The sequence below is a fragment of the Chionomys nivalis genome, chromosome 8, assembly GCF_950005125.1.
Source record: "Chionomys nivalis chromosome 8, mChiNiv1.1, whole genome shotgun sequence".
Taxonomy (NCBI): Eukaryota; Metazoa; Chordata; class Mammalia; order Rodentia; family Cricetidae; genus Chionomys; species Chionomys nivalis.
The window spans coordinates 87,877,469-87,901,570 of NC_080093.1; the positions used below are offsets into that span (position 1 = coordinate 87,877,469).

The 24,102-nt window shown below is 48.9% G+C and overlaps 1 protein-coding gene across 2 annotated transcripts in view; it reads left to right on the forward strand.

The window, feature by feature from the left end:
* Positions 1–24,102, forward strand: part of Trim66 (tripartite motif containing 66) — a 44,112-nt gene that overhangs the window by 4,517 nt on the left and 15,493 nt on the right. For both annotated transcript variants that reach the window (XM_057779412.1, XM_057779410.1), the window contains 9 exons: positions 1,777–1,880; positions 4,281–4,428; positions 5,286–5,418; positions 5,881–5,997; positions 7,041–7,155; positions 7,639–7,785; positions 10,400–10,517; positions 11,965–12,869; positions 15,211–15,372. In XM_057779412.1, coding sequence (XP_057635395.1) covers positions 1,872–1,880; positions 4,281–4,428; positions 5,286–5,418; positions 5,881–5,997; positions 7,041–7,155; positions 7,639–7,785; positions 10,400–10,517; positions 11,965–12,869; positions 15,211–15,372 — 1,854 coding nt within the window. In that variant the 5' untranslated portion in view covers positions 1,777–1,871. The remainder of the gene's footprint in view (positions 1–1,776; positions 1,881–4,280; positions 4,429–5,285; positions 5,419–5,880; positions 5,998–7,040; positions 7,156–7,638; positions 7,786–10,399; positions 10,518–11,964; positions 12,870–15,210; positions 15,373–24,102) is intronic.

The window sequence follows — 24,102 nt, forward strand, 5'->3', positions numbered from 1 at the left end:
CGGATGCAGTTCTGTCATTCAAATCCATGGCTCTGCAAGGGCTGTTGTTTTATATGATTTTATGGGTTTTGCAGGTGGTCAATAGGCCATCCCAAAACTTAGTGATCAAACCAACTTTCTTTCTTCAGGCTCTTCAGGTTGGTGATCTGGACTGGAATTCTCCAGGTAGTCTGGGCTGAATTTGCCTAATCCTGGCTGTACTTCAGTGCCTGCAGTAGATTGGTGGCTCACCTGGTCTGGTTGGTTTAGGGTAGTCTTACGAGGAATGTTTGAGACAACTATGGTCTCTTTCCTCGAGGTCTGATGTCTTCCAGTAATCTGAGTCCCAGGTTCAACTTTTCAGAGTATCTCGCTGGAGAATTCTAGGTACAAGAGCAGAATCGCACAGGTTCCTGAGGTCTGGTAATCCATTCAGTGATTCGGTGGGTGGAGTTAGAGAGTCATGGCCCCCGTGTGTGTGTGTGTGTGTGTGTGTGTGTGTGTGTGTGAACCCTATTATAGCACACATGTAGAGGTCAGAGGACAACTGGAAAGAACTGGTTCTTTCCTTCCACCTGTAGATTCAAGTGATAGAGCTCAGGATCTCAGACATGATGGCAAGCACCTTTACCTGCTGAGTTACCTCACCAGCCTGTCTTTTTGTGACAGGCTTTTGCTGTGTAGCCCCACTGCCTTTGAATTTGTGATGCCTTCTGCCCCAGATTCCTGAGTACTGGTGATTGTAGATGTGTCCCACCATGCCTACCTATCAAAGCAACTCTCATTTTCCCTTCCTATTTTACATCTAATGAAATAGGCACAAGTGAGTCAGTTAAGACAAAGTCCAAGCTCACCGGGTGGCAAAACTGGTATTTGGGCTTGCGTTCTTCTGAGTGCATTGCAGAGCAATTGACTCTGCAGCATTCATTACTGCATTGATGAAGCGAGGCAGAGAAGACTGTGACAGCATTGCGACAGGCCCTGTTACTACCAGTTCCTTTTCACACCAGCCTCATCCGTGCACGCAGGTACCTTGCCCTCCCCAAGAGACTTGTTCCCAGAGGTTCGACTGTTTTTAGAGTGGGTCTGAAGAGTCACTGTGGTCTCCAGGTGACAATCTCCTGCTGCTTGTGTAATTCAGATGCCCACTATGCTAAAGAATGTTTGGAAACTGTTGCATTCTTCTGGGAAAGGGAGTGAACCAGGCTGCTCACAGGGGATGCTTACAGTGCACCTTACATGGTCTGTGACTCTGGGTAGAAACAGCCCAGCCACAGGCTCCTGAGCCCCAGAAACAGACTTGTTGGTATTGGTTAAACCAATGAAAAGCACCTTTACTTGAGTAGGCAGGGGATGGGGCTGTTCTTTCTCTGGCTAGAGAACTGGAAGCTCCAGCTTTGGGGTCTGGGTAAGATGGGGACATTAATGACTGTGCTGTCCTCTGGACTACACTAACCCTCCAAAGCCATGGAACGGGGACCTCAGGGCTACAGAATGAAGAGCTGGGGCAGCAGGAGGCAGAGGCTTGAGTCTGTAGTAACCCGGCTCCTAGGGAAGAGAGGAAGATTAGGCAAAGACAGGGATGGGAGGAGACCAAATGGATGGTCTGGAGGGCTGGCCTCTGGTGGGATGGTCATGTTCATGCTAACTGTGGGCTGTGTTATTGAATAGAGATCACGTCGGCACAGAGGAAATATTGCCCATATTTGGTTGGTGCTGGGTATGAGAAAGCCCCCTTCTAGATCATATGAATAATCACTCTGTTGCTTGGCTCCACTGTCTGTCTTTTCCCTCCAGAGCTCATCTCCTGTCCTGAATGCCAACGAGTGTATCTTACCAGAGATGTAACTGAACATATTTTCCTTCAATACTTTCCTCCTGGGCAACCCACAATGGCCAGGGTAAGTCAGGACAACGGAATAGGCAGGTGGTGATTGACAGAAACTGACAAGACCTCCATCTGTAGGTCTAGCCACCTATCACTGACTTGTGGTTCCATCAGTTTCCCGTCCATCCACCCATCCATCCATACACCCATTTTTTCACCCATCCTTCCACTTACCCATCCATGCATCCATCTACCCATTTACCCACTTATCCAGCTATCCATCCACCCATCCATCCACCCATCCATCCACCCATCCATCCATCCATCCATCCATCCATCCATCCATCCATCCACCCATCCATCCACGCATCCATCCACCCCTCCATCCATCCACCCCTCCATCCACCCATCCATCCATCCATCCATCCATCCATCCATCCATCCATCCATTCATCCATCCATCCATCCATCCACGCATCCATCCACGCATCCATCCATGCATCCACCCACCCATCCATCCACCCACCCATCCATCCACCCACCCATCCACCCATCCATCCACCCATCCATCCACGCATCCACCCACCCATCCACCCATCCATCCACCCATCCACCCACCCATCTATCCATCCATCCATCCATCCATCCATCCATCCATCCATCCATCCACCCACCCATCCATCCATCCACTCATCCACCCACCCATCCACCCATCCATCCATCCATCCATCCACTCATCCATCCACTCATCCATCCACCCATCCATGCAGGAGGGAAATAAAACATGTTTGAATTAGGAGAAGTAACATAGTTTTCTATTAGGTGAAATTTATATGCTTTGAGTGGAAAGTGAAGGTATCTTAAGATATATTAAACATTACTTAATTTATTTCAGTGTTTTTTTTTCTCGTGGCTCTTACAGATAATATCAGTAGTAGGTTTTTCTTTCCCTTTAGCTTCCCCCTGAGTTGAGATTTCTCAACATCAGCTTAGACTGAACAGGCATTTTCATCCTGTGTAACAGCTCTGTGCTGTTTCCAGTCCCTCACTGACTGGAACACCTCCTGTTTCTCTACAGACACGGCCTTATCACTGCTTTTCATTCTCCTACTGGTTTATTTATTTTTCCCATATCAATTCTTACTGAATGTTTGTTGCTCTCTGGGAGTTAACATGTATTCTGCTTCTAAGGCAGCCATAGGGAAGTTCGTGAAGCCTTCTCAACCCACAGCAGTTTAGTGGATTGCGTGAGTTAAGGATGGACTAGGTAATGTTTTCCCACATCTCCTCACTTCATGATGGCTCCCATCAGACCTAGCACTGTATCTGCTGATGAAATGACTGTAGCATGAATTCTAATTGGTCTTAATTAGTAAAAAGCTGGAGTCAGATGTTAGGGGGTGAAAACTGAAAGATCAGAGAAGCAGAGCCACTAGTTCTTACCTCTACGAAATCCTCAGACCAAATGGGGTATCCTGTCTCCCCAAGTCCCCAGACTAAATCCTGAGCTCTTATCTCCTCCTGCTTATATTTCTCTCTCTGCCCAGCCATATCCCTTTCCATCTCTACGTCCCTAGTACTGGGTTTAAAGGTGTGAACCACCATCGCTTGGCTCTGTTTCTCTTTTAGACTGGCTCAATCTAATCAAGCCCAAGGTGGCCTTGAACTCACAGAGATCTGTGTGCCTCTGTCTCCCGAGTGCTGGGATTAAAGGTGTGTGAGTGTTGGGATTAAAGGTGTGCGCCACCACTGCCTGGCCTCTGTGGCTGACTAGTGTGGCTAGCTCCTCCTTCTGATCTCCAGGCAGCTTTATTTGTTTCAGCACAAACAAAGCATCACCACAAATGAGCAAACTTTTGGAGGTGAGGAGGGGATCTTAGGCCGGGCAGACTGCAGGTGGAGCACAGCTCTGAAGCCGGCCTTCATGTGCTCTCGCAGCTGGGTGGACTCATCTCCCTGGGTACCCTGACATCTTAGACTTTCTCTCCTTTGAAGACATTGGACGCTCAGCTTTTGCATGAGATTTTCCTCTGTTGTAACTTCCCCTTCATCTACCTACCTGCCATTCAGCATTCAATTTAGATGTGTCCTACTGATGTAAAGGTTCCCTGCCACCCTTAGGCCTAGTTCTTAGGAACCTCCTTTTGCATGTGTCCTTAGCACTTGTCATGTATTTTTTATCGCAGCATTATCGATTTAAAGGGTGTCACCCTGCCCGAGCTGTGTATGCCTTGATGGGGGGGGGCAGCCTCGGCTTACTGGGTTTCCTTAACTTTAGTGCAAGATAGCCACCGTTCCTTCTGTCACAGAGGGTGCTTTCCTGCGCACGCCCTGCCAGGCAGCCCTCCACTCGACAGGACTCCTCGGTTCTGGGAAACATTCCACCAGGACCCCAGTCCGGAGGGCATTTACTAATTGCAGCTGTAAACCCCAGCAACTACAGGGTCACCGATGTTGGGCTCTCTGCTTCCAGAACTGCTCTGAATGCAAGGAGAAGAGGGCGGCGCATATCCTCTGCACCTACTGCAACCGCTGGCTGTGCAGCTCCTGCACAGAGGAACACCGGCATGTCCCAGCCCCAGGGGGCCCACTCTTTGCACGGGCACACAAGGGATCTTCAGGTACAGCCCGCCCCCCCCCCCTCGTGTTTCTTCTGTGCTGAACCCACAAGTGCCTGGAGAATAGTATTCTGACCTTGTTTCTCAGCCAAGGGAGGCAGTAGGGATGGTTTCCGAGTCTTTTGCAAAGGAAGGATATCTCCCTTAGAGTCAGAGGGGTGACTCACTCTAGCCCTTTACTGTTGGGCTGGGGGCGGGAGAGTGTGGGTGAGCTGGCGCTGGGAGCATGATCTTGAGTCATGGAAGCAAGCTGAGCTCCCACCTTCCACTCCTATTTAGAGCCATATGCCTCGCATCGGAGATTTAACAGTCGGGTCCACTCTTGCCCTTTTGTCTGTCCTGCACCATCTGTTTTAGTCAACAGTCTTTTGGAAAGTCTTCTGGGGCCCTTGACTTGTGTGTGTGTGTGTATGTGTGTGTGATGTGTGTCCGGCCCACTGGAAGCAGACAGAGTTCACCACATGAACTAGTCTGAAGCCCAGCAAAGCTGAGTAGCTGGTGTTAGCCACACCGACACAGAATCCTGGTTAGTGAAGAGGCTTAGGTTCATTTAGGAGGGTGTCCCACTGTGCCAGAGATGTACTTGGAGCAGGAGCAAATGTCTTCTCCACCCCTGGCAGGGAGTGGGACACTAGGGCGTGAGAGTGTGAAGTTTCTGGTCAGCTGAGCAACTCAGGCTAAGCTTGACTTCTTCCCTTTGCCTGAGTCTCAGTGTTCCCAAGAGAGACCTCTCCTGCTCACATCTCCTTCCCCATGCTCCATGTCTGTGCTGCGTCTCTGGAGGGCTGAGGACTGCTCAGCAAAGCTCAGCAGAAAGGCCTGTGTGAGCAGAAGCCCACGTCTTCTGTCTTCTCTGGCAGGGGTGAATGGTGGCTCTGGGGACTTCGCCTTGTACTGCCCTCTGCACACACAGGAAGTGCTGAAGCTCTTCTGTGAGACATGTGATGTGCTCACATGCCACAGCTGCCTGATGGTGGAGCACAAGGAGCACAGGTAGGACCCGTGGACTATTGGGGGGAGGGGCTGGGAGGCTCGCCCTGGCCTGCTAATGCTGAGGTGTCACCCTCTCTCCGAGGCAGGGTATGGTGACATTCATTTGTAATCCCAACACTTGGGAGGCTGAGGGAGGATGGTGGTGAGTTTAGGTGACATCCAAGGCTACATAGTGATGCGGAGGACACCTTGCTTACATAGTGAAACTGTCTCAAAACAGCAACAACAACAACACCTCTCCTTGCCCATGTCAACCTGCAGCAGCTGGGCCAAGGTGTTCCTCTTCTCTTGAGACGACTCTACAAACCTCCTGATGGACTAAGAGACTTGGGTGCTTTTGTCCCTGGCAGTGTGTAATCCTGGCCTCTAAGGCTGAGACAATGCACCATGGAATTTCCTGGGTGCTGGCTGCTCAGGAGAGGAGCCATCACTCCTCAGCTCCTGTTTTGTCTCCTCCCTTAGGTGCAGGCATGTTGAAGAAGTTCTACAAAACCAGAGGATGCTTCTGGAAAGCGTGACCACGCAGGTGGCACATAAGAAATCCAGCCTGCAGACATCTGCGAAGCAGATCGAGGACAGGTAGCCTAGGCCAGATCTGGCTAGTGCCGAAAATGCTCCATTCTCTCACCTCCTGGGCTCGGGTACCAGCGTCCAGACGGTCCACGGAGGCGGATGTGGTTAGGCAGATTAGCGTACATGTCCATTCCTTAGAGGTCTCAGTGCCAGTGAGCTGTCTTTGGGATATCAGTTGATGACTAGGGCCAGGCTAGTTCAGGGCGATCAGAGAGAGTCTGGACCTAGGTTCTGTGCTTTATAAATCATCCAGAAATGGGTACCCAAGAACAAGGGTACATAGTAAGTAGCTTTTGGAGAAGGAAACGCTGTTTATTGTGGGACAGCAACAGTTAGTCATAATCTGTCCCTTCTCGTTACCCATATAAATAAGTTAAATGGCATGGCATCACTGGTGTTTTGTATAACAAGAGTTAGGAATTGGGTAGGGAAACATGCATTATTTTGTTCAGTTATTATAATTCTTTCAGCAAGGCTTGTCTTCATTTTACTGATGAGGAGGCAGAGGTTCATAGAGGTTGTCTGAGCTAACATGGCTAATCAGTTTGGAAGCTAGGACTGCAATAACTTCAAAGACCATAACCTTTCTCTTAAATATTTTTAATGAGATATAATAAACTAAGGCCTTTAAAATGTGTAATGCATCGGTTTTTGGCATTTCACAGAACTGTGCAATTGAACATTTCCATCACCCTAACAGAAACCCTTATGTTACTGATCACATCCCTCCACTTCCCACTCTGCCCAGTCCTCAGAAGCCGCTAGTCCCTGCACCCACGCGTCTTCCTTTCGGACAATATAAAATCATATTTATATATCCCACAGTACTGTGCCACCTGGTGAGCTACTGGGTGAACCTGAGGTTTCCTAGAGGAAGCCCAGTTAGACCAAGGGGTCTGGGAGGGATAGTGAATGGGACTGAGAAAGGTCCTTTTTCTTTGATGCCCGCTTGGCTCTGATCTCAAGGCAGCTCTCAAGTTGCCAGCTTTTCTGTTTTCTATCTCTCAGCAAACAGAAAAGGATCATTGTTTGTCCCATCACGTTTCCAGGATTTTTGAAGTGAAGCATCAGCATAGGAAGGTGGAAAACCAGATCAAAATGGCCAAGATGGTCCTGATGAATGAGCTGAACAAACAGGCCAATGGACTCATAGAGGAGCTTGAGGTATGTATACGCAGACGGGCCCGGTGGGCGCATCCTGTGTTCTCCTGGGTCAGAAGCCAGGGCTAGGATTCAGATACATAGTCATCGTGGCATCTTGTTGCATGCTGTATTTAAAATTTCTAGTCTAATTTTGTGAGAGTGACTTGATAAGGGCTGGGAAACAGTTCAGCCTCTCCCTGATGCCATCCATGCCTCTCAGGTAGCTGCCACCCTTAACTACGCCAGGGAGGTCTTAAGACAGAGTCTAATTGTGCCTTCCCGGAAGGCTGAGTGCAAGAGGTGTAGACATTCACTTGTTCATGTTTTCCCATTTGCCACCATTCCACCTTTGTGCTGTGGAATCTCTCACTATCTCTTCTCCCTTTTTCCACCCACCAGCAAACAGCTCAGGCTATTTTCAGTTCTCTTATCAGATGCCATCGGTGGCCACTAGACTTCCCAAACATGGACTTCAGAAGGGACTCTCTTTTCTCTGTGCACCAGGGCATCACTAACGACAGGAAACGGAAGCTGGAGCAGCAGCTACAGAGCATCATGGTCCTCAACCGGCAGTTTGAGCATGTGCAGAATTTCATCAACTGGGCTGTCTGCAGCAAGACCAGCGACCCTTTCCTTTTCAGCAAAGAGCTGGTAAGAGGAAGCCTGTCCCTTCAGCTCGTCTGAAAACGACCCCAACAGAGCCTGTATCACAAGGGGAGGGGCTATCCTTGGAAGGGCACGGTTTTAGAGGGAAAGAGGAGAAGGACAGCAGGTTCTGAGTTCTTCAGACCCAGCCATGGCTTTTGGTTAGTAAGCGAATGTCATTTTCTACCAGGTCCTATAGCACAAGAGACCCAGCTGCAGAAACGAATTTGCTAACCCAGCCAGGAAGGCCTGTGGTTCTCATGGACTCGCACACTGTCCTGGGCACAGGCACTGTTCAGAGATCTCACAGAAAGCTAGTTACTAGACTCCAAGTAGGAGAGCAAGAAAAGCAGGGATTGGAGAAGATTTTGAAGTCTTGAGCTTGTGATGATGCCTAGGAGAAGGAAGTGTTGGTTTTGGTTTTTGATAGGGTCTTGCTAGGTAGCTCCTGCAAGCCTCAAACTTGAGATCCTCCTGTCTCTTTCCCCTGAGTGCAACACTCCCGGCTGGAGGAGAATGGGCTTTAAGAGATAGTTGTATTGACTCTAAGGTGCCTGGAGGGCATCTGAAAAGAGGTGGCCAAAAAGCTGGTTTAATAGATGGGTCTGGACTTCGGAAGAGTCGGGAGATTAAGAGGCATCATTACTGGAACGGTCACCATGGCAGCATCGTGGAGAAGAAGAGAACAAATCTGAAAACGGGGAATGCTGTTATTTCTGCAGAGGGGCAGACAGTGAGGACCGAGAAGCACAGCTAGAGTGTAGAGGAGAGGCAGGGACACAGAGTGTACAGATGTCGATGGAGCTCAAATTGAGGACTGTGCTGACCATCCGACAGAGGCGGGACAGGATGGACACGCCCAGTCGCCTTGAAAGCTGGCAGTGCTGAGGTCTCTGGTGACCGTGTAAGGAAGTTCCAGCAAAGCAGGGAGGTAGAAGTCAGAGGAGCCTGAGCGCGGAGGTGAGGCTAGAGATAGATGTGAGAAGGGACCAGGAATTGGGAAGGAGGCAGAGCTGGGGGAGACTTTTTAAGTCTGGCAAACATTTGCACTTCTCTATGGGAGGGAGGACGGCAGTAAAATAGAGAGGGGTGGTGGAGTGAGCACCCTGGGGAAGAGTGAGGGCCAGAGTGCCTGCCTGTTGGTCTCGGAGAAGGGCGAAGGGAATCTGTGTTGGAAGAGTTTGGACTTTTGTCATTTCTGTGATACGATCCAGGCTGGCTTCACTCACTATGTGGCCCAGGATGACTTGTGTCCCCTGAACGCTGATATTACAGGCACGCACTACTATGCTGGGCTTATGCAGTGCTGGGTGTTGGACCTAGGGCTTCCCGTATACTAGGCAGACACTACTAACTGAGCTACATCCTCAGCTCCTGGAGAATCTGCCTTTTGTGGTCTCTTTTATCTTCTGTGAGCTGCAAAGCAATAAATAAGAAGAGGGTTAGAGATTGGGTGCAATGGCAGGGTGAATGACCTAGCAGTGGAAGAGGACCGTGATGAAGGAAGTAAGGAGGCTGAGGGAACTTCCAAGTGTGCCCTTGAAAATAGCGGTCACTTTCAGGGCCTTAGATAACACAGCTGAGTAACAAGGTTTTAGCATAGCTGGATCGACCTGAAGTTAGGAATTGGTGGTCGGTAGAAACTTAAGTCCTTAGTGACATGGGACCTGAAGATGATGGGAAGCTAGGGAGACTGTGAATGGCTAGAATGGCACTCAGAGTGCAGCGAGATAGAAGAGCATGTCCCAGGGGGTAGGAGCGCCTTATAATCAGGAAGTATGGCCTCACAGGTAGATGATGAATGAGGTGTAGGTGTAGTGACTGAGCTGAAAACAGGTGGAAGCTGATTGACATTAAAGAAATAAGAATGATATAAGTAACATTATATGGACTCAACAGAATATGTATGTATATACAAATACTACATATATGCACGTAATAACAGTGAAAAGGAAGACATGAATTTGAAGCAGAGCAGGGATGGGTATGTGGGCGGACTTGGAGGGAGGAAAGGGAAGGGAGAAATTTTATAATTAAAATATAATATGAGAAGAAGTTCAGGTCATCCTTGAATATGCAATAGATTTGAAGAAGGCCTGGAATAGGTGAGAACCTGTCTCCAAAACAAAACAAACTAAAAAACGAAACAAAACAAAGACTTAAGAGGCCAAGGTGTCAATTGGGCCACGAGTTATGTAGGGCCAGATGATGGCAGGGTGTGATCGGATACTTGGCAAAGCCCCAGACAATGGGAGAGCGGTGAGGGCCGCAGATGAGAGCCGTGGCAGAGGAGGATGGCAAGCGGGTGGCATGGAAGGGGCAGAGCAATGGCCAGCTCTGAGAAGGTTGTCCCAGATTTTGAAGGAGGTGCTGGTGGGCTGACTGGGCTGCAAGGCAGTTAGAAGTCATCTGAGGTCTGGAAGAGACAGATGCAGGGTTCCAGAGCCCTGGGAAGAGGAAGATCATTGGCTGGGAAGATTAAAGGGGGACAGGGAACTGAGACTATGGAGGATGACCAGAGGTCAGAGGAACACAACTTGGGCCCTTTAACCTGTCCAAAGCCCTAGAAAGTGGGACTTGCCACACAGGTGGATGCCCAAATAAATGGTACTGTTGTCAGATTGTGTTCCAGATGCAGCGGCTGCTGGAGTCGAGCTGTAACACAGATCCCGGCTCTCCTTGGAGTATCAGATTCACCTGGGAGCCCAACTTCTGGACCAAGCAGCTGGCTTCCCTTGGTGAGCTGTGACCTTTAGCCTGTCAGCTAAGAATAAGTGCAGGCAATCTGCTGTGTTTCCTAGGTGGCTCACCATGTGCCCAGGAGGAAGTGCTCTCGAGACTGCCAGGGATCATGGAGTCAGTCATCAAACTTTTCCTTGAGTAGAAGTGGGGAGGATGGGTTAATAACGGCAGTGTGGGACTCTATCGCTACCTGAAACACTAGCTTTCTGCTCTGCACGAATGTTACTCCTTTTACCTCAGCTTCATTGCTGGAGAGGTGACAAGACAGTGACCCTCCTCTCCTGAATGCTGTACATGTGAACATGTCCGTGAGGTGACACAGGGCATACGTGTGAGGGTACAAGCTACACACTCCTCCTTTGGGCTGAGTGCAAACAGGAGATTAATGGCCTTGTGTATTTTTTCTTCCTCTGCTGTAATTTCTGTCAGTCAGTCTTCACATAAGTGTAGACAACATGAAGATATGTTTGTGCTGACAATATAATAGTTATTGAAACTAACTACTGCTGCTCTGATTCTAAGCTGTTGACTTCATTGAAAATGTTTTGAACTTGGCAAATCACTGATACTAGATATGCTTTTGTTCATTTGTTTGGACAGGTCTCGTGTAGCTTAGGTTGGCTTCCAATTCACTAAATAGCAGAGGGTGGCTTTGAACTTCTAGCTCTCTCGATTCTACCTCCCCTTTGAGTGCTGGGGTTTCAGGTGTGCAGCACTATATCCAGTTTATGGTTTGGGGGAACCTAGGCCAGCAGGCTACCAAGTGGCTGTATCCCCAGTTCCAGATTTAGTTTTCCCTGCCCCTCCTGTTTTATTTAACTCAGCAGTTGCCCCGGATGAGGCCCGGTGCTGAGCACAACAGGACCACAGGTGGATCAGACACATCCTCTGTCTTCGAGGAGCTCAGTCTCCTAAGCCAGCTTCGTAGAACACTAGGTGAAGGGGCAGTAGACAGAGAGCACTCGGTATGATGCCACCACAGCAACCCAATGGCAGTGCTGGTGACTGGCGCCAACCTGGCATGGAATCTTCCATCGTAGTGCCCAACAGTTTCCCAGATCTGCACCTAGACGCTCACTGTGCACCCTTTGTTGTTTTCCAAGACACTCCCTTCCCAATCCCGAGTGCATTCTTTCAGCAAGTCCATTGGGCTGTTAGACTGAAAGGAGTGTGAAGAGCTTGTAGGTTTCCCAGTCAGGTAGAAAGGCTGGTCATTTAGTAAACGCTGACCCAGTTCATCAAATACCCACGGTCCCCTGGAGTGAGCTTCTGCAGGCCTTGTTTCTGGTAGCACTCTAGGCAGAGTCTTGGAGGTCTGGAGTGGAAGTTCATCTCCATGGCTGACTGGGCTTGCTGAATCCTGGTCTTTGGTCCTAGGAGCAGAGAGTAGCAAAGGGGGTAGCTGTGTCTTACCTTTGGGATCTCTCTGTTCTCCATCTCCAGGATGCATAACCACTGAGGGCGGGCAGCTGTCCCGGGCAGATGCTGCAGCCGCTTATGGGAGCTTACAGGGGTCATCATCCTTGTATGAGGGCCACCAGGCCCCCATGGCTCAGCAGGGGTCTCTCAGCCACCCCTCACACAAGTTCCAGCCTCCAGCACTGTGCTCCTCGTCTGTCTGCTGCTCCCACTGCTCCCCAGTCTCACCTTCCCTCAAAGGCCAGGTCGCCCCACCCAGTATCCACCCAGCTCACAGTTTCCGGCAGCCCTCTGAAATGGTGCCCCACCAGCTGGGGTCGCTGCAGTGCTCCACCCTGCTGCCCAGGGAGAAGGAGCTGGCCTGCAGTCCCCATCCACCAAAGCTGCTGCAGCCCTGGTTAGATCCACCGCCTCCCGCAGACCAGGAGAGTACCTCCCAGCGGCCAGGACAGCAGTTGATTTCCCAGCCCGTGTGTATCGTCCCTCCGCAAGACGTTCAGTCGGGAGCTCACGGCCAGCCCGCCATACAGACACCCTCCATCCAAGTTCAGCTGGGCCACCACCAGAAGCTGAAGCTCGGCCACTTTCAGCAGCAGCCACAGCAGCAGCCACCGCTCCCACCTCCACCTCCTCCACCCACCCAGCATGCACCGCCACCCTTGCCTCCATCCCAGCACCTGGCTTCCAGTCAACACGAGAGCCCTCCTGGGCCTGCCTGTTCTCAGAACGTGGACATCATGCATCACAAGTTTGAGCTGGAGGAGATGCAGAAGGACTTGGAACTCCTCCTGCAGGCTCAACAGCCCAGCCTGCAGCTGAGTCAGACCAAGTCTCCTCAGCATCTGCAGCAAACCATCGTGGGGCAGATCAACTACATTGTCAGGCAGCCAGCACCTGTCCAGTCCCAGAGCCAAGAGGATTCCCTGCAGGTGAGCCGTTATCCCAGGACTTCTCAGGGCATGCAGCATCTGGTTCCTTCATCTTCGCGTGGTCTTCAGCTAAGCCCTTCCATTAGCCCTGAGCTCAGCAGCTGTGGAGGATATAGTACGTGGTCTATAGAGATCTGGGCTCAGGGTTCTTTCTAAAGTGGCCTGGCTTAGCCCTATCCCCTGGGGTGACATTGGGGATTTTGTCAATAGATTGTACCTTTGAAAACATAAAGGTACTGGGGGAAGAGAGGACAGGACAGGAGAGAGAGAGAGAGAGAGAGAGAGAGAGAGAGAGAGAGAGAGAGAGAGAGAGAGAGAGAGATACAGTCTATGGAGAAGCTACGGGTTGATTGATGTTGGGCATCTTCCTCTGTTGCTGTCCACATTTTTTTTTTTTTTTTTTTTGAAACAGAGTCTCTAACTGAACTTGAAGCTTGCCAGCTTGGCTTAGCTGGCCGTTCAGCAAGCCCCAGGGATCCACCCATCTCCAAATTCCAAGCAGTGGGGTTATAGGCACGCACTGATATTGTTGGCTTTTTTATGTGGATTCTGGAGGATTGAGCTCAGGTCCTAATGTATTCATGGACAGCAGCATATACTAAAGCCCAGGAGATGGTGCCATCAGAGTGTTGCGAGACCCCTCCCAGGGTCATGATAAGAGGGCAGTTGCTCCTATCTGTGAACCCTTTCAAGCTGGGAGCTTAGGCATACCTAGTAGGGAAATAGGAGAGAGAGCTCAAGGAGAAGAATGAGGGTGGCGTTAGACCTCGGTTGCTGGCACTTTTACAACACTCCAAGGAATATTTTGACTTTATGTCTGCAAAGCAAGATATGTTTTATGCACACATATGGAATACCATACCAACAGATGGTACCATCTGTAGCTTGTAGGTGTGGTAGGGTTGGTGAGGGCAAGCAGTTTGCTTCGAGACTATACAGAGTGTTGAGAGGAGGAGCTAAGACTGGGGCCCAGGTCTGCTGATTTGTCTATAATGCCACAGAAGAGGCTCTGATCTCTGTTTAGGGAATGTTGGAGAATTGAATGCTGATCCTCTATTTTCTCAAGATGATTGAGTGAGTGGATTTGTGTCTTTGGGATCTTTGCTGTTTCACATCTTAATTCATACTTCCTATTTTTTTCTAGATCTTTTTTTCTAGATCTCTTGTTCCAGCCTATGTCCCCATCCCCTCTCACATTTTCCATGATAGTGTCTCCTTTAAATCTATGGTTACACATCTCCAGAGAGGCAAACATAAGGCTTCACATTAATGCTTCATCAGGAATGACTTTAGATAATGCTTCAGGTGTCATCTCCTGAGGCTCAGTTCCTTTGAAGAGATGTAAAATATTCCCTGTGCTGGCAGGGCAGAATCCAGGGTTCATAGAGGACCACAGCTAAATATTAGAAACTGTTGCAGATTTGAGGGTGTGTCTCAGTGATAGGTTAAGTGCTTGCTACCAGACACAAGACCCTGGGTTTGATTCCTAGCACCACAACCATGATAGTAATGAAATAAATCCAGATGAAAGCCAAACTAACCAGTCAGCTACCCAACTAGCCAGCCAACCAGCCAAACAAACAAAAACCACGTGTTAAAATTGTTAAAGTGAACATCACAGAGTTAGCTCAGAATTCCTGGTTTGGGTTCTATACTAAGACTATGTATTAGGATACAGTTTCAGAAAGAGATTATATAAGGTGTGTGTGTGTGTGCATTGTATGCACATATGTGGATGTCTGGGGTTATGTATGTGAGGGTGCACAGGTATTTGTGTGCCTGCATTCATAGGGGCCAGAGGTTGACATTGGCTATCTTCTTTGATAACTCTGCTTTAATTTTTTTTTTTTTTTTTTTGGTTTTTCGAGACAGGGTTTCTCTGTGGTTTTGGAGCCTGTCCTGGAACTAGCTCTTGTAGACCAGGCTGGTCTCGAACTCACAGAGATCCGCCTGCCTCTGCCTCCCAAGTGCTGGGATTAAAGGCGTGCGCCACCACCGCCCGGCCTCTGGTTTAATTTTTAAGGCAGGATTTCTCATTAGACTAAGAACTCACAGATTGGCTAGGCTGGCTGGCCAATGAGCCTTTCTCTGCCCACTACCCCAGCTCTGGGGTTTAGACAGTGGTTCATCCCCACGTTCTATGTGGGTGCCGGGACTCTGAATTCAGGTCTCTGCCGGGCACTTCACTGACTGTGCCATTTCCCCAACCCAGATTATTTTTCTTTTTGAGAAAATTTAATTCATTCATGGTATGTAAACAGTGACAGGGCAGAGCTCAGTGGGCCTTAGCCCTGCTGTTATTCTCTGCAGGAACCTATCCAAGGTCATATTCCTTTTCTAGGTTACAGAGGAGCCTCCAGCACCTGAAGGCCCAAAGCCAGCTCTACCCCTCGACAAGAACACTGCTGCGGCCTTGCCTCAGACATCCGGGGAAGAAACCCCTCACAGTGTTCCCCCAGTGGACAGCGCCTCCCAGCACTCCTCTCCAAATGTGGTGAGAAAGGTACTAACACGACCTAGTGCGGGGCAGCAGGCACCTGGAGGGGGGTGATGGGGTGCGGGAGGTGTGTCCCCGCTCAGTCCCTGGATACTAGCCAACCCACTACTGAGTGAGTGAGGCAATCTTCCATTTGCACTCCCGCATGGGCCTGCTGGGCTTCATTTGGAGGGGAAGGAGGGGTCAGTTTGTTCTGTGCTCAGAACGGTGTGTGCTACCTGATGACCGTGATCTAACGTCACCTTCCAAATGGCTGTCTGAGGTGGGCATCACCACCAAATAGTGAAGGAAAATGAAGATTAGGGCCTTACGGCTGCAGGAAGAGCTGAGCTTTACTTAAGAACCCAGTATAGAGCCTTTATCCTTTCTCAGTGGAAATGGGGAAAGACATTGGACGTGACTCTCCACTACCCAAAGCTATTGGATTTAGAATTAGATCAGTAGAATTGGCTGGGTACGTGGTCTGCAGCAGGGATGTCCTTGTAGAGGCGGTTGAACACCTACAGATATGGAGATCCTTGGAAGATGAGCTATCAGGGGCCTCTCATAGCATCCATTCGTCTTGGCAGTAACTCAGCCCCACACTCCTGAGCGGTCTGTCTCCCGTGTTCTTTTCCTCTCCACTCTGTCTTCCTTCTAGCTGACTGTCAGCACTGGGCCATGTCCTCCAGCCTAGCCGGTGTCCAGGGCCCTTTTCTTTAATTGCCTGCCTGGGTCCAGTGTCTCAATCTTCCTGGTCCTCTAAAGCCCTGGCTCTAAAGCCCTAGTCTTGAAGTCTACAACTCCAAGCTTGCACACGGGCGCCTTGGTATCCCTGTGGCTTGCAGCCTAGTTCTGCTCGCTGCTCCCTCGTTTCCCCAGCAGTGCCGTCTTAGATCAGGCAGCCTCACTGTACTGAAGACAAGTTCAGGAAAGCAAGCAGTGGCAGAAACGAAACGCTGGCTGAAAGCTTCTGACTTTAAGAGACTTGGAAGGCCTCTGATGCTCGTAGCCTTTTGTCTGTGCCTGTCCTGTTCTGTCTATCTACCCTGTTGAAAATGGTTTGGTCTACAGGTGCCATAAATAGGCCCTTTGTAGATATTAGTTGTTTAACTGCTTATATATGGCCCATCTAACCCACCCATTTATTTATTCATTCGAAGTTAACAAACCTTATACACATTCATACAAATGCACACGTGTCCTAGAATTTCAGTTATTGTAGGTGCTCAACACATACTGGCGTGTGAGGTGGTGTCTGGTGAGAGAGAAACAGACACCGTAGTAAGTTTTGCTGGAACACTACAGTCATCATGGAGGTGCCTCCTCCTGGAGCACTTCCTTCTGGGAGAGGAGGCTGCTCACAGGACACCTCCTGGAAGTCTGTTTTACACTGAGGTGTAAAGAAGCTGGGGGGAAAGGAGATAGTGGACAGGAATGGCAATCTTGGAAGGTCAAAGTGGAGAGAAAGCCTGGGCCTTTCTTAGGGGGTTCAGCTGACTTGGCTTGACAGGAGCAGGGGTGCACTGGGAATGGAGTGATGGCAAGGCCTTGTCTATTATACTTGAATTGGGATTCACTACTGGGGCTGGGGTGGTTGGCCGAAGGATTTTCAGCTAGGAGGGATATGACTTGTATTAAATGTGAAAGGTCAGTAGTAAGAGAGACCAGAATAACACCAAGGAGAGAAGTTGAATGAATTAAGTAGCCATGGAAGGAAGAGGAAGCCAGGATTTCGAGGGCCATCAGAGGACAGGAGCTTTGAATTCAATGTATGGTTGATGACAGGAAATGAGGCAGAGAAAGTCCTTTGCCTCAAAATCGGGTCTGTCTTGGTCTGGCAATGGGAACATATGTATCTAAAGAACGTGCTGGAAGGGAGGAGGGGTGTTATTTTGAATTACTGTTGCTCTCTCACGGAAACCATATTAGAAGATGACCCAAGGCAGCCATTTTTAATATCCCCGGCTCAACAGGAAGCCTGGGACTTGCTGGTGCTTAAGTGTTGGGAAAGCCATGCAGAAAACACTGCTTCTCATTTGGTGGGGTGCATTCGTGTTCCTACACACAGTATGGAGGAAGGGCGGGAACTGTGTTCAAGCACAGAGACTGTTGCCTGTGTGAGTGTCTCTAGGGCTCTCTGAGTGACAAGGGGACATGGGTCATTCTGGGTGAATGCAGGTTGGCATGGGGTTAGTGAAGACTCTGGCAGCTAACTTTTTGTTCTGAGTTGTTCTTAGTCGTTGTGACTTGGGGCCCATGTTGAGGTCTGGGGCAAGAGTCAAGAGAGTAGTCTGTTTGTAAGGCCTCATGTCTGAGGCTCCCAGAAAAGGGCCTGTTATTGTGGGTCAGAGGGAGCTTTGGGTTGCAGTTGATATCATAAAGAAAGCTGCTTTAATTTTGAAGGATTTTATTTGCTTTTAAGCTGGGATTGAGCAAAATAAAAGGTATGAGGATATCAAATACTTTTAGCACCTTGTTGATGAATAATATCTTGTATGAATTTTAAAAAGCCAAATTTGCACAGGTTTTCACATGATGACTCCACCTTGTGTCTTTACCCTAGCAATACTATGAGGAGGCTGCTTTCTTATTCCCCTTTGAACGATATGGAAACTGAGACACAGAGGGATTAAGTGACCCACCTAAGAGTTATACAGCTGCCTATAGGCAATGTTAGCAGTAGAACACAGGCTCCTGACTCAGCCTGTGCTCGGTGACTGGGCCCAGGGGCCTCTCTGTACTGAGTGGGAGAAAGAGGACTCCATTTTGGCCTCTCACCTGCTGGATTTTGTCTTTGAAGTAGCCCTGGGCTTTGCTGGGGGAGAGTGCTCAGGATCCAACCCCCTTTGACCCTTGTTGTCTTTGTTAGAAATGTTTGGGTCTGCAGCCACTCCTCAGCTGCGCTGGTCTGTGGGTGCCAGGGAAGTGGGATGTCCATCTGAAGGTCATAGACCAGGGAATCTATGGCACCAGGCTCTTTTGTGGGCATTCCATGCCGACTCTATTGCCACTAGGAGGACTTTGACTGGAACAGAGGGCCTGTTGCTGCTAAGTGACCTTACGGTGAAGATGAGATGCAGAAGTTCTAGACTGAGTTTTCTAGAAGGAGCCCTGGCTCTCTCAGTTGTCCCGCCACCTTCCATGCAGCACTGCCTGTTGACCAAACTCCCTAACCTTGGTTCAGCTCCTCTGAAAAGCCTCATGGTCACCACTCCACCACACATGCTCCTACATCCCTGGTGAATCTGAAAGACATTTTTAATGGCTTCTTTTCATACTTGGGAACTGATCACCTGATGAAGAACACCCATGACCGCGTCCTTAGAGCACCCTCTAAGACCACAGGCACCACAGAGAACCCAGCTGAGTCCCTCATCACCTGCAAGAGAGCTCTGTGCCGAACAGGGTGTAGCCCCAGTTCTTCCGAAAGGACTTGGAGGTCCACGTGGGGAGTCTGGGATGTATTTCCACCAAATGATGCAGAAGCACTAGGCACTTCCTGTGGCCCAGATTCTTAAGGAAGATGCAGATAAACAAAGAATAATCACTGAGGTGGAATGCAGCTGTACCATCGCCAAAGCACTTCAACACCTGCATTCTTAATTTAACCCTTTAACTGCTGCATGGCATTTATATCAGCCTGAGGAGGAAATTCCAGCCCAGAGATGAGAAACGACTCACTTAAATACTTACCCTGGCATATGTGAGAAAGTACATCTTGCCTTCAACAGTCCCTGAATACAGGGTTGCAGGCCAGATCCTGGATACTCAACCTCTTACAGTCACATAACATGCCCTGAAAGTAGCCAGAACGTTCTCAAGGTGATGAAGCCTTCTTAGGGCACATCCTGCATCCCCATCAGCACCCGCAGGACTGTGCGAGGATCTGGTCACTTGTGTAGGAGGCAAATCAAATACCCCTCAGTTGCTTCTGAATCTCTCCCCTTTAAAGCTCTCTCTTTAGTTCTCTCACGATTTCCTTCTCAGACCAAAACTAAGACTCTCGCCCACATTTCCTGGTCCATGAGGAAACGGGCACTTACTCATAGATGAGGGTTTCCCCCAGTGTCCTGGGTAAATACCTCTGGCCATCTCTCCCAAGTCTCCTTTCACTCCAGACTCACTGAAGTCCGCTTATGCCTTTCCTCGTCATCCCACCTCAGCCTCTAGGATCCTCTTCGCCTCTTTGTTTTTCTCAGATCACCAGGGCACTGGGTGCTTTTCAGTTCTTGTCTCTTTGTCGCCTATGATCCTATCTGACTCTTGCCAGTGGGATGTCTACGCATCAGAGTAGCCTTAGTTAATGTAGGAGCCCCTGAGCTGGATGAGCACTCACTGGCAGTCAGAGCAACAACACCGCTATGAAAACCAACAGCCATTACGTGCTGGGCGGTGGTGGTGCACGTCTTTAATCCCAGGATTCAGGAGGCAGAGGCAGGCGGATTCCTGAGTGGGGGCCAGCCTAGTCTACAGAGTAAGTTCCAGGACAGCCAGGGCTACACAGAGAAACCCTGTCTCAAAAAATCAAAAAACCAAACCAATCCAAATCATACCAAATCAAAACTCCCCAAAACCAACAAAACAAAACCCCACCATACGACACCAGTTACTAGACAGGTTAGTTGCTTCCTCCCCTGCCTTGTTCGACTGTTTTGCGAACTTCTGCTAAACTAGCCTGACTCTCTGAAGCTACTGGAACACTCAGATATTTTGAGCCTTTAATTCGTAAGACAATTTACCGCTGTAAGGTAAATTACCTATTCGTACCTGCGTCCTCGGCTAGAAAGCTTTCTGTGACTGTCTAAAAGACACAGCTCCCAAGGTGTTGTTCCCCTTTCCTACTGTCCATCAGCCCCCTGCTCTTTGGTGATTTTAACCACCGTGAACAACCTGAAACCAGAGGAGAGCAGGCATAGCTTTGGAGCAACAGAAACAGATGCCACAAACCCAGGGCATTATGTCATGTATGAGATCATAAGCCCCCACACAGGATATGATTAGCATGCTTGACCAAGCAAGTTTAGAGACACGGTTTTCTTTAGAAGTTACCCATTTTCTCATTTTTCTTTCTTTCTTTCTTTCTTTCTTTCTTTCTTTCTTTCTTTCTTTCTTTCTTCCTTCCTTCCTTCCTTCCTTTCTTTTATTTTCATTTTTTAAAAAAATATTTATTTATTTATTATGTATACAATATTCTGTCTGTGTGTATGCCTGCAGGCCAGAAGATTGCACCAGACCCCATTACAGATGGTTGTGAGCCACCATGTGTTTGCTGGGAATTGAACTCAGGACCTTTGGAAGAGTAGGCAGTGCTTTTAACCTCTGAGTCATCTCTCCAGCCCCCCAATTTTTTTTTTTTGAGATGGGATTTCTCTGTGTATCCCTGGCTGTGCTGGAAATCTCTGTAGACCAGGCTAGCCTTGAACTCAGGACTCAGGGATTCTCTTGCCTCTGCTTCTTGAGTGTTATAATTAAGGTGTGTGCCACCATACCCAGCTTAAGAAATTGCTCATTTTCAACATTTAAGCAATAAACATATTAGAAATAGGAAGTTAGAACTTCTATAAAGGAAGCTCTCAAGAAAGAGGACAGTGACTTCACCTGGAGAAAGGCCACCGTACGGGATTGTGAAGGACAAGTTAAGTCCTGCACTCTTAAGAGCCTCTGAAACAATCCCGGACTCTAGCAGTTCCAGCCATTCCTTTACACGCTATTCCCATTTGTTCTGCTAGATGAGACCATGTACTAGTTAAAATTGTAGAAGTCATCCCTTCCAAAAGAATGTTCTTAAACCAATTCACTTTGTTGTTGACCAAAGTATGTTTCAGATATCTGGGAATGAGTTGATGAGGAACACCACGCCATCTTCCCTGCTTATCCCCAGAAATGTTACCTTCCTGGAAGAGCCAGACTCATAATAAACCTGGACATGTGCACTATGTGTCTCTTTATTATTTCACAGTTTCTTCCTTGGGTACCAGGTTTCTAGCCGACGCCACAAAATTAAGACCAGCCAGCATATGTCCCAGGCTAGACCAGAGTCCCTAGTCTTGGGCCTAGAGGGACTTGGGAAGTCTGGGTGATCACTCTGTGTCTCAGTTTACCTTCCTGTTAAAGTGAAAGAACAATGCTCTCTCTGGGCTTTGAGAATTCCGTGTGGCAAGCGCTACAACAGGAACTGAACTCCAGAGGAGATGGAAGTGGCTAAGTGGGGATGGACAGGCAGCAGGGTACAGTCAAAACAGGAGACAGGCTAGCAGGGTGAAGGGCAAACAGAAGAGGTAGCAGTTAGGGAGGTCTCAGGCAAGCGGCAACTCAAGGGTAAGGACAGTTAGAAAGATGAGCGGCTCCCACAAGCAGACAGGCAGCAGACAGAAAGGAGAGAGAGCCGAGACGGAACCCAGGTGCCTGCTTAGGTGCACAGCGCCCTGAGTTCTAGCCTTAGTGCCTCTAGAACTGGTGACGTGTACAACACTTGAGAGGTGGGGTAGGAAGATCAGAAGTTCAAGGTCATCCTCAGCAAGACCCAGTCCCAATAAACAGATTGAAGTAAGAAGACAGGCAAAGAGGAAGAAAGGGACAGAGGAGGTGGAAACATACAAATGTGGAGGGGAGGGCAATTAGAGCAAGCCAGGCGACCGTAACTAAGGGAGGGAAGAATGGGTTCTTTTTTTTTTTTTTTTTTTTTTTTAGGATTTTCGAGACAGGGTTTCTCCGTAGCTTTTTGGTTCCTGTCCTGGTACTAGCTCTTGTAGACCAGGCTGGCCTCAAACTCACAGAGATCCGCCTGCCTCTGCCTCCCGAGTGCTGGGATTAAAGGCGTGCGCCACCACCGCCCAGCCAAGAATGGGTTCTTAGGTTCAGGGTGGTCTCCCCTCATCCTCAAAGCCTGAGTTCTAAAACATTCAGTAAATGCTGACTCTTCCTTCCTGAACTAGAAATTAGCTTACTTCTGCTCACGAACTTCAGAATACAGACTTCATGAAGTCTGAAGGTGTTAGGTGTGATAAAGAGATGTTGGTACCCTGTTAGCCGTTCAGATAGTAAGTAAGTCAGGATTTTGTGAGGCTTTATGGCAGGAAATGCACGTTTGCGCTCTCTTGTTTGATCTCTGAACCACACTGGGTGTTGCAGAGGGCAGGTACTCTCTTCTCCCCTGGTAGAAGCTCCATCTTTGAGCGAAGTCCTGGCCAGCAGACAATGTACCTCATTCCCAAGCCCTTCCCCAGCCCTAACATGCGCTTTAGACGCCCCTCCCTCCTCCCTGGCTCTACCTGCTCTCCCTCACTTGTGGCACGGGTGGCAGAGGACTATGAAAGCCCCTTGGTTCTCCACTCTCTTCCTGCACAAGAAACAAACACTTTTCAGTTAAGTGGTTGGTGGCTTTTCGTCCCACAGAGCCAGGAAAGCACCAAAAGTATTGACATGGTGCATATAGGTTTCAGAAATGCCATGTTTGTGAACCTGCACGTGTGTGTGTGTGTGTGTGTGTGTGTGTGCGTGCATGCACACTCGGCCATGTTTTAAGAGTTATTTTATGTGTATAGGTGTTTTGCTTGTATGTATGTCTGTGTACCTTGTGCATGCCTGGTGCCCATTGAGGCCAGAAGAGGGCATTGCATCTCCTGGGACTGGAGTTACAGATAGTTGTGAGCTGCCATGTGGGTACTAGAATTCAAACCCAGGTCCCTGGAAGAGTAGCCAGTCGTGTTGTTAGCCACTGAAGCATCTATCTGACTCTGTCTTTGTGTTTTATAGGCTATAGGATAGGGGGTGGGGGGTCAGTGCTAGGTTGCTTTTGATGCTGCTTTTGAGTTCCTTCTCCCATGGATGTTTCCCAGGTTTGGTGACTGCTGACAGCACTTTACTCTGCTAGCACTGGTCTCCTCGTGACTGGCTACGGGTGTGGGGAAGAAAGAGACAAGTTACAGGAGCAGTTCACCTGCAGACTTGCTTCAGAATAAGCTGTGGCTCAGTCTGCCTGCTCCCTTCCTCTTCTGTCATTGTATGAACTCAAGTGTCACTGCATGAAGTGAGAAGTTGGGAGAAGGGACTTGAAGTCCTCAGATAAAGTATGTTCTTTGAGATTTGGCTTTATGCGGAACTCAACTGATTAGTTGGATGGTCTAAACAGATTCTGGATTAGTATCAAGGATCTCACCAAGAGCTTGCTGGAACATACACAGAACCCTGAGTTCAATCCTTAACTACCTTATAAAATTGGGCCTAATGGCATATGTCTTTAATCCCAATACTTGAGAGGAGGAGACAGAAGGATCAGAAGTTCAAGGTCACCCTCAGCTACGTATGTATATATAATTCTCAATATCTGTCACGGGTAGACAAAATGAACATCAGAACTACATTAAATATGCCATGTGGGGAAAGGAGGAATAATACAGTTGAAAGGATTCATTTGTTCTATATTATAAAGTCACGCGTTAATCACCAGATATTGTCTGTAGATAAGGAAATACAGGTTATTAGTGAGCTCTGGTAGTGTACAGCCAGGACAACTAAGGGACAGCTCTCCCCTTCAGGATCTCATGGCTCCCTCCCAGGAGAGGACAAGGCTGGCTGCAGTCTCACTGAGGCTCATGAAAGACCCTCAAGTGGTTATTCTGGCAGTAGCAGATAAAAGGAGAGAGGGCCAAGGCTGAGCTGAGCAGACACACGGGAGGACTCAGTCACACCCAGTCACCGGCCAGAAGGCCACTGGATTCTGGCCTTGATCCCTTCTGCTGGGCTCCATGCCTA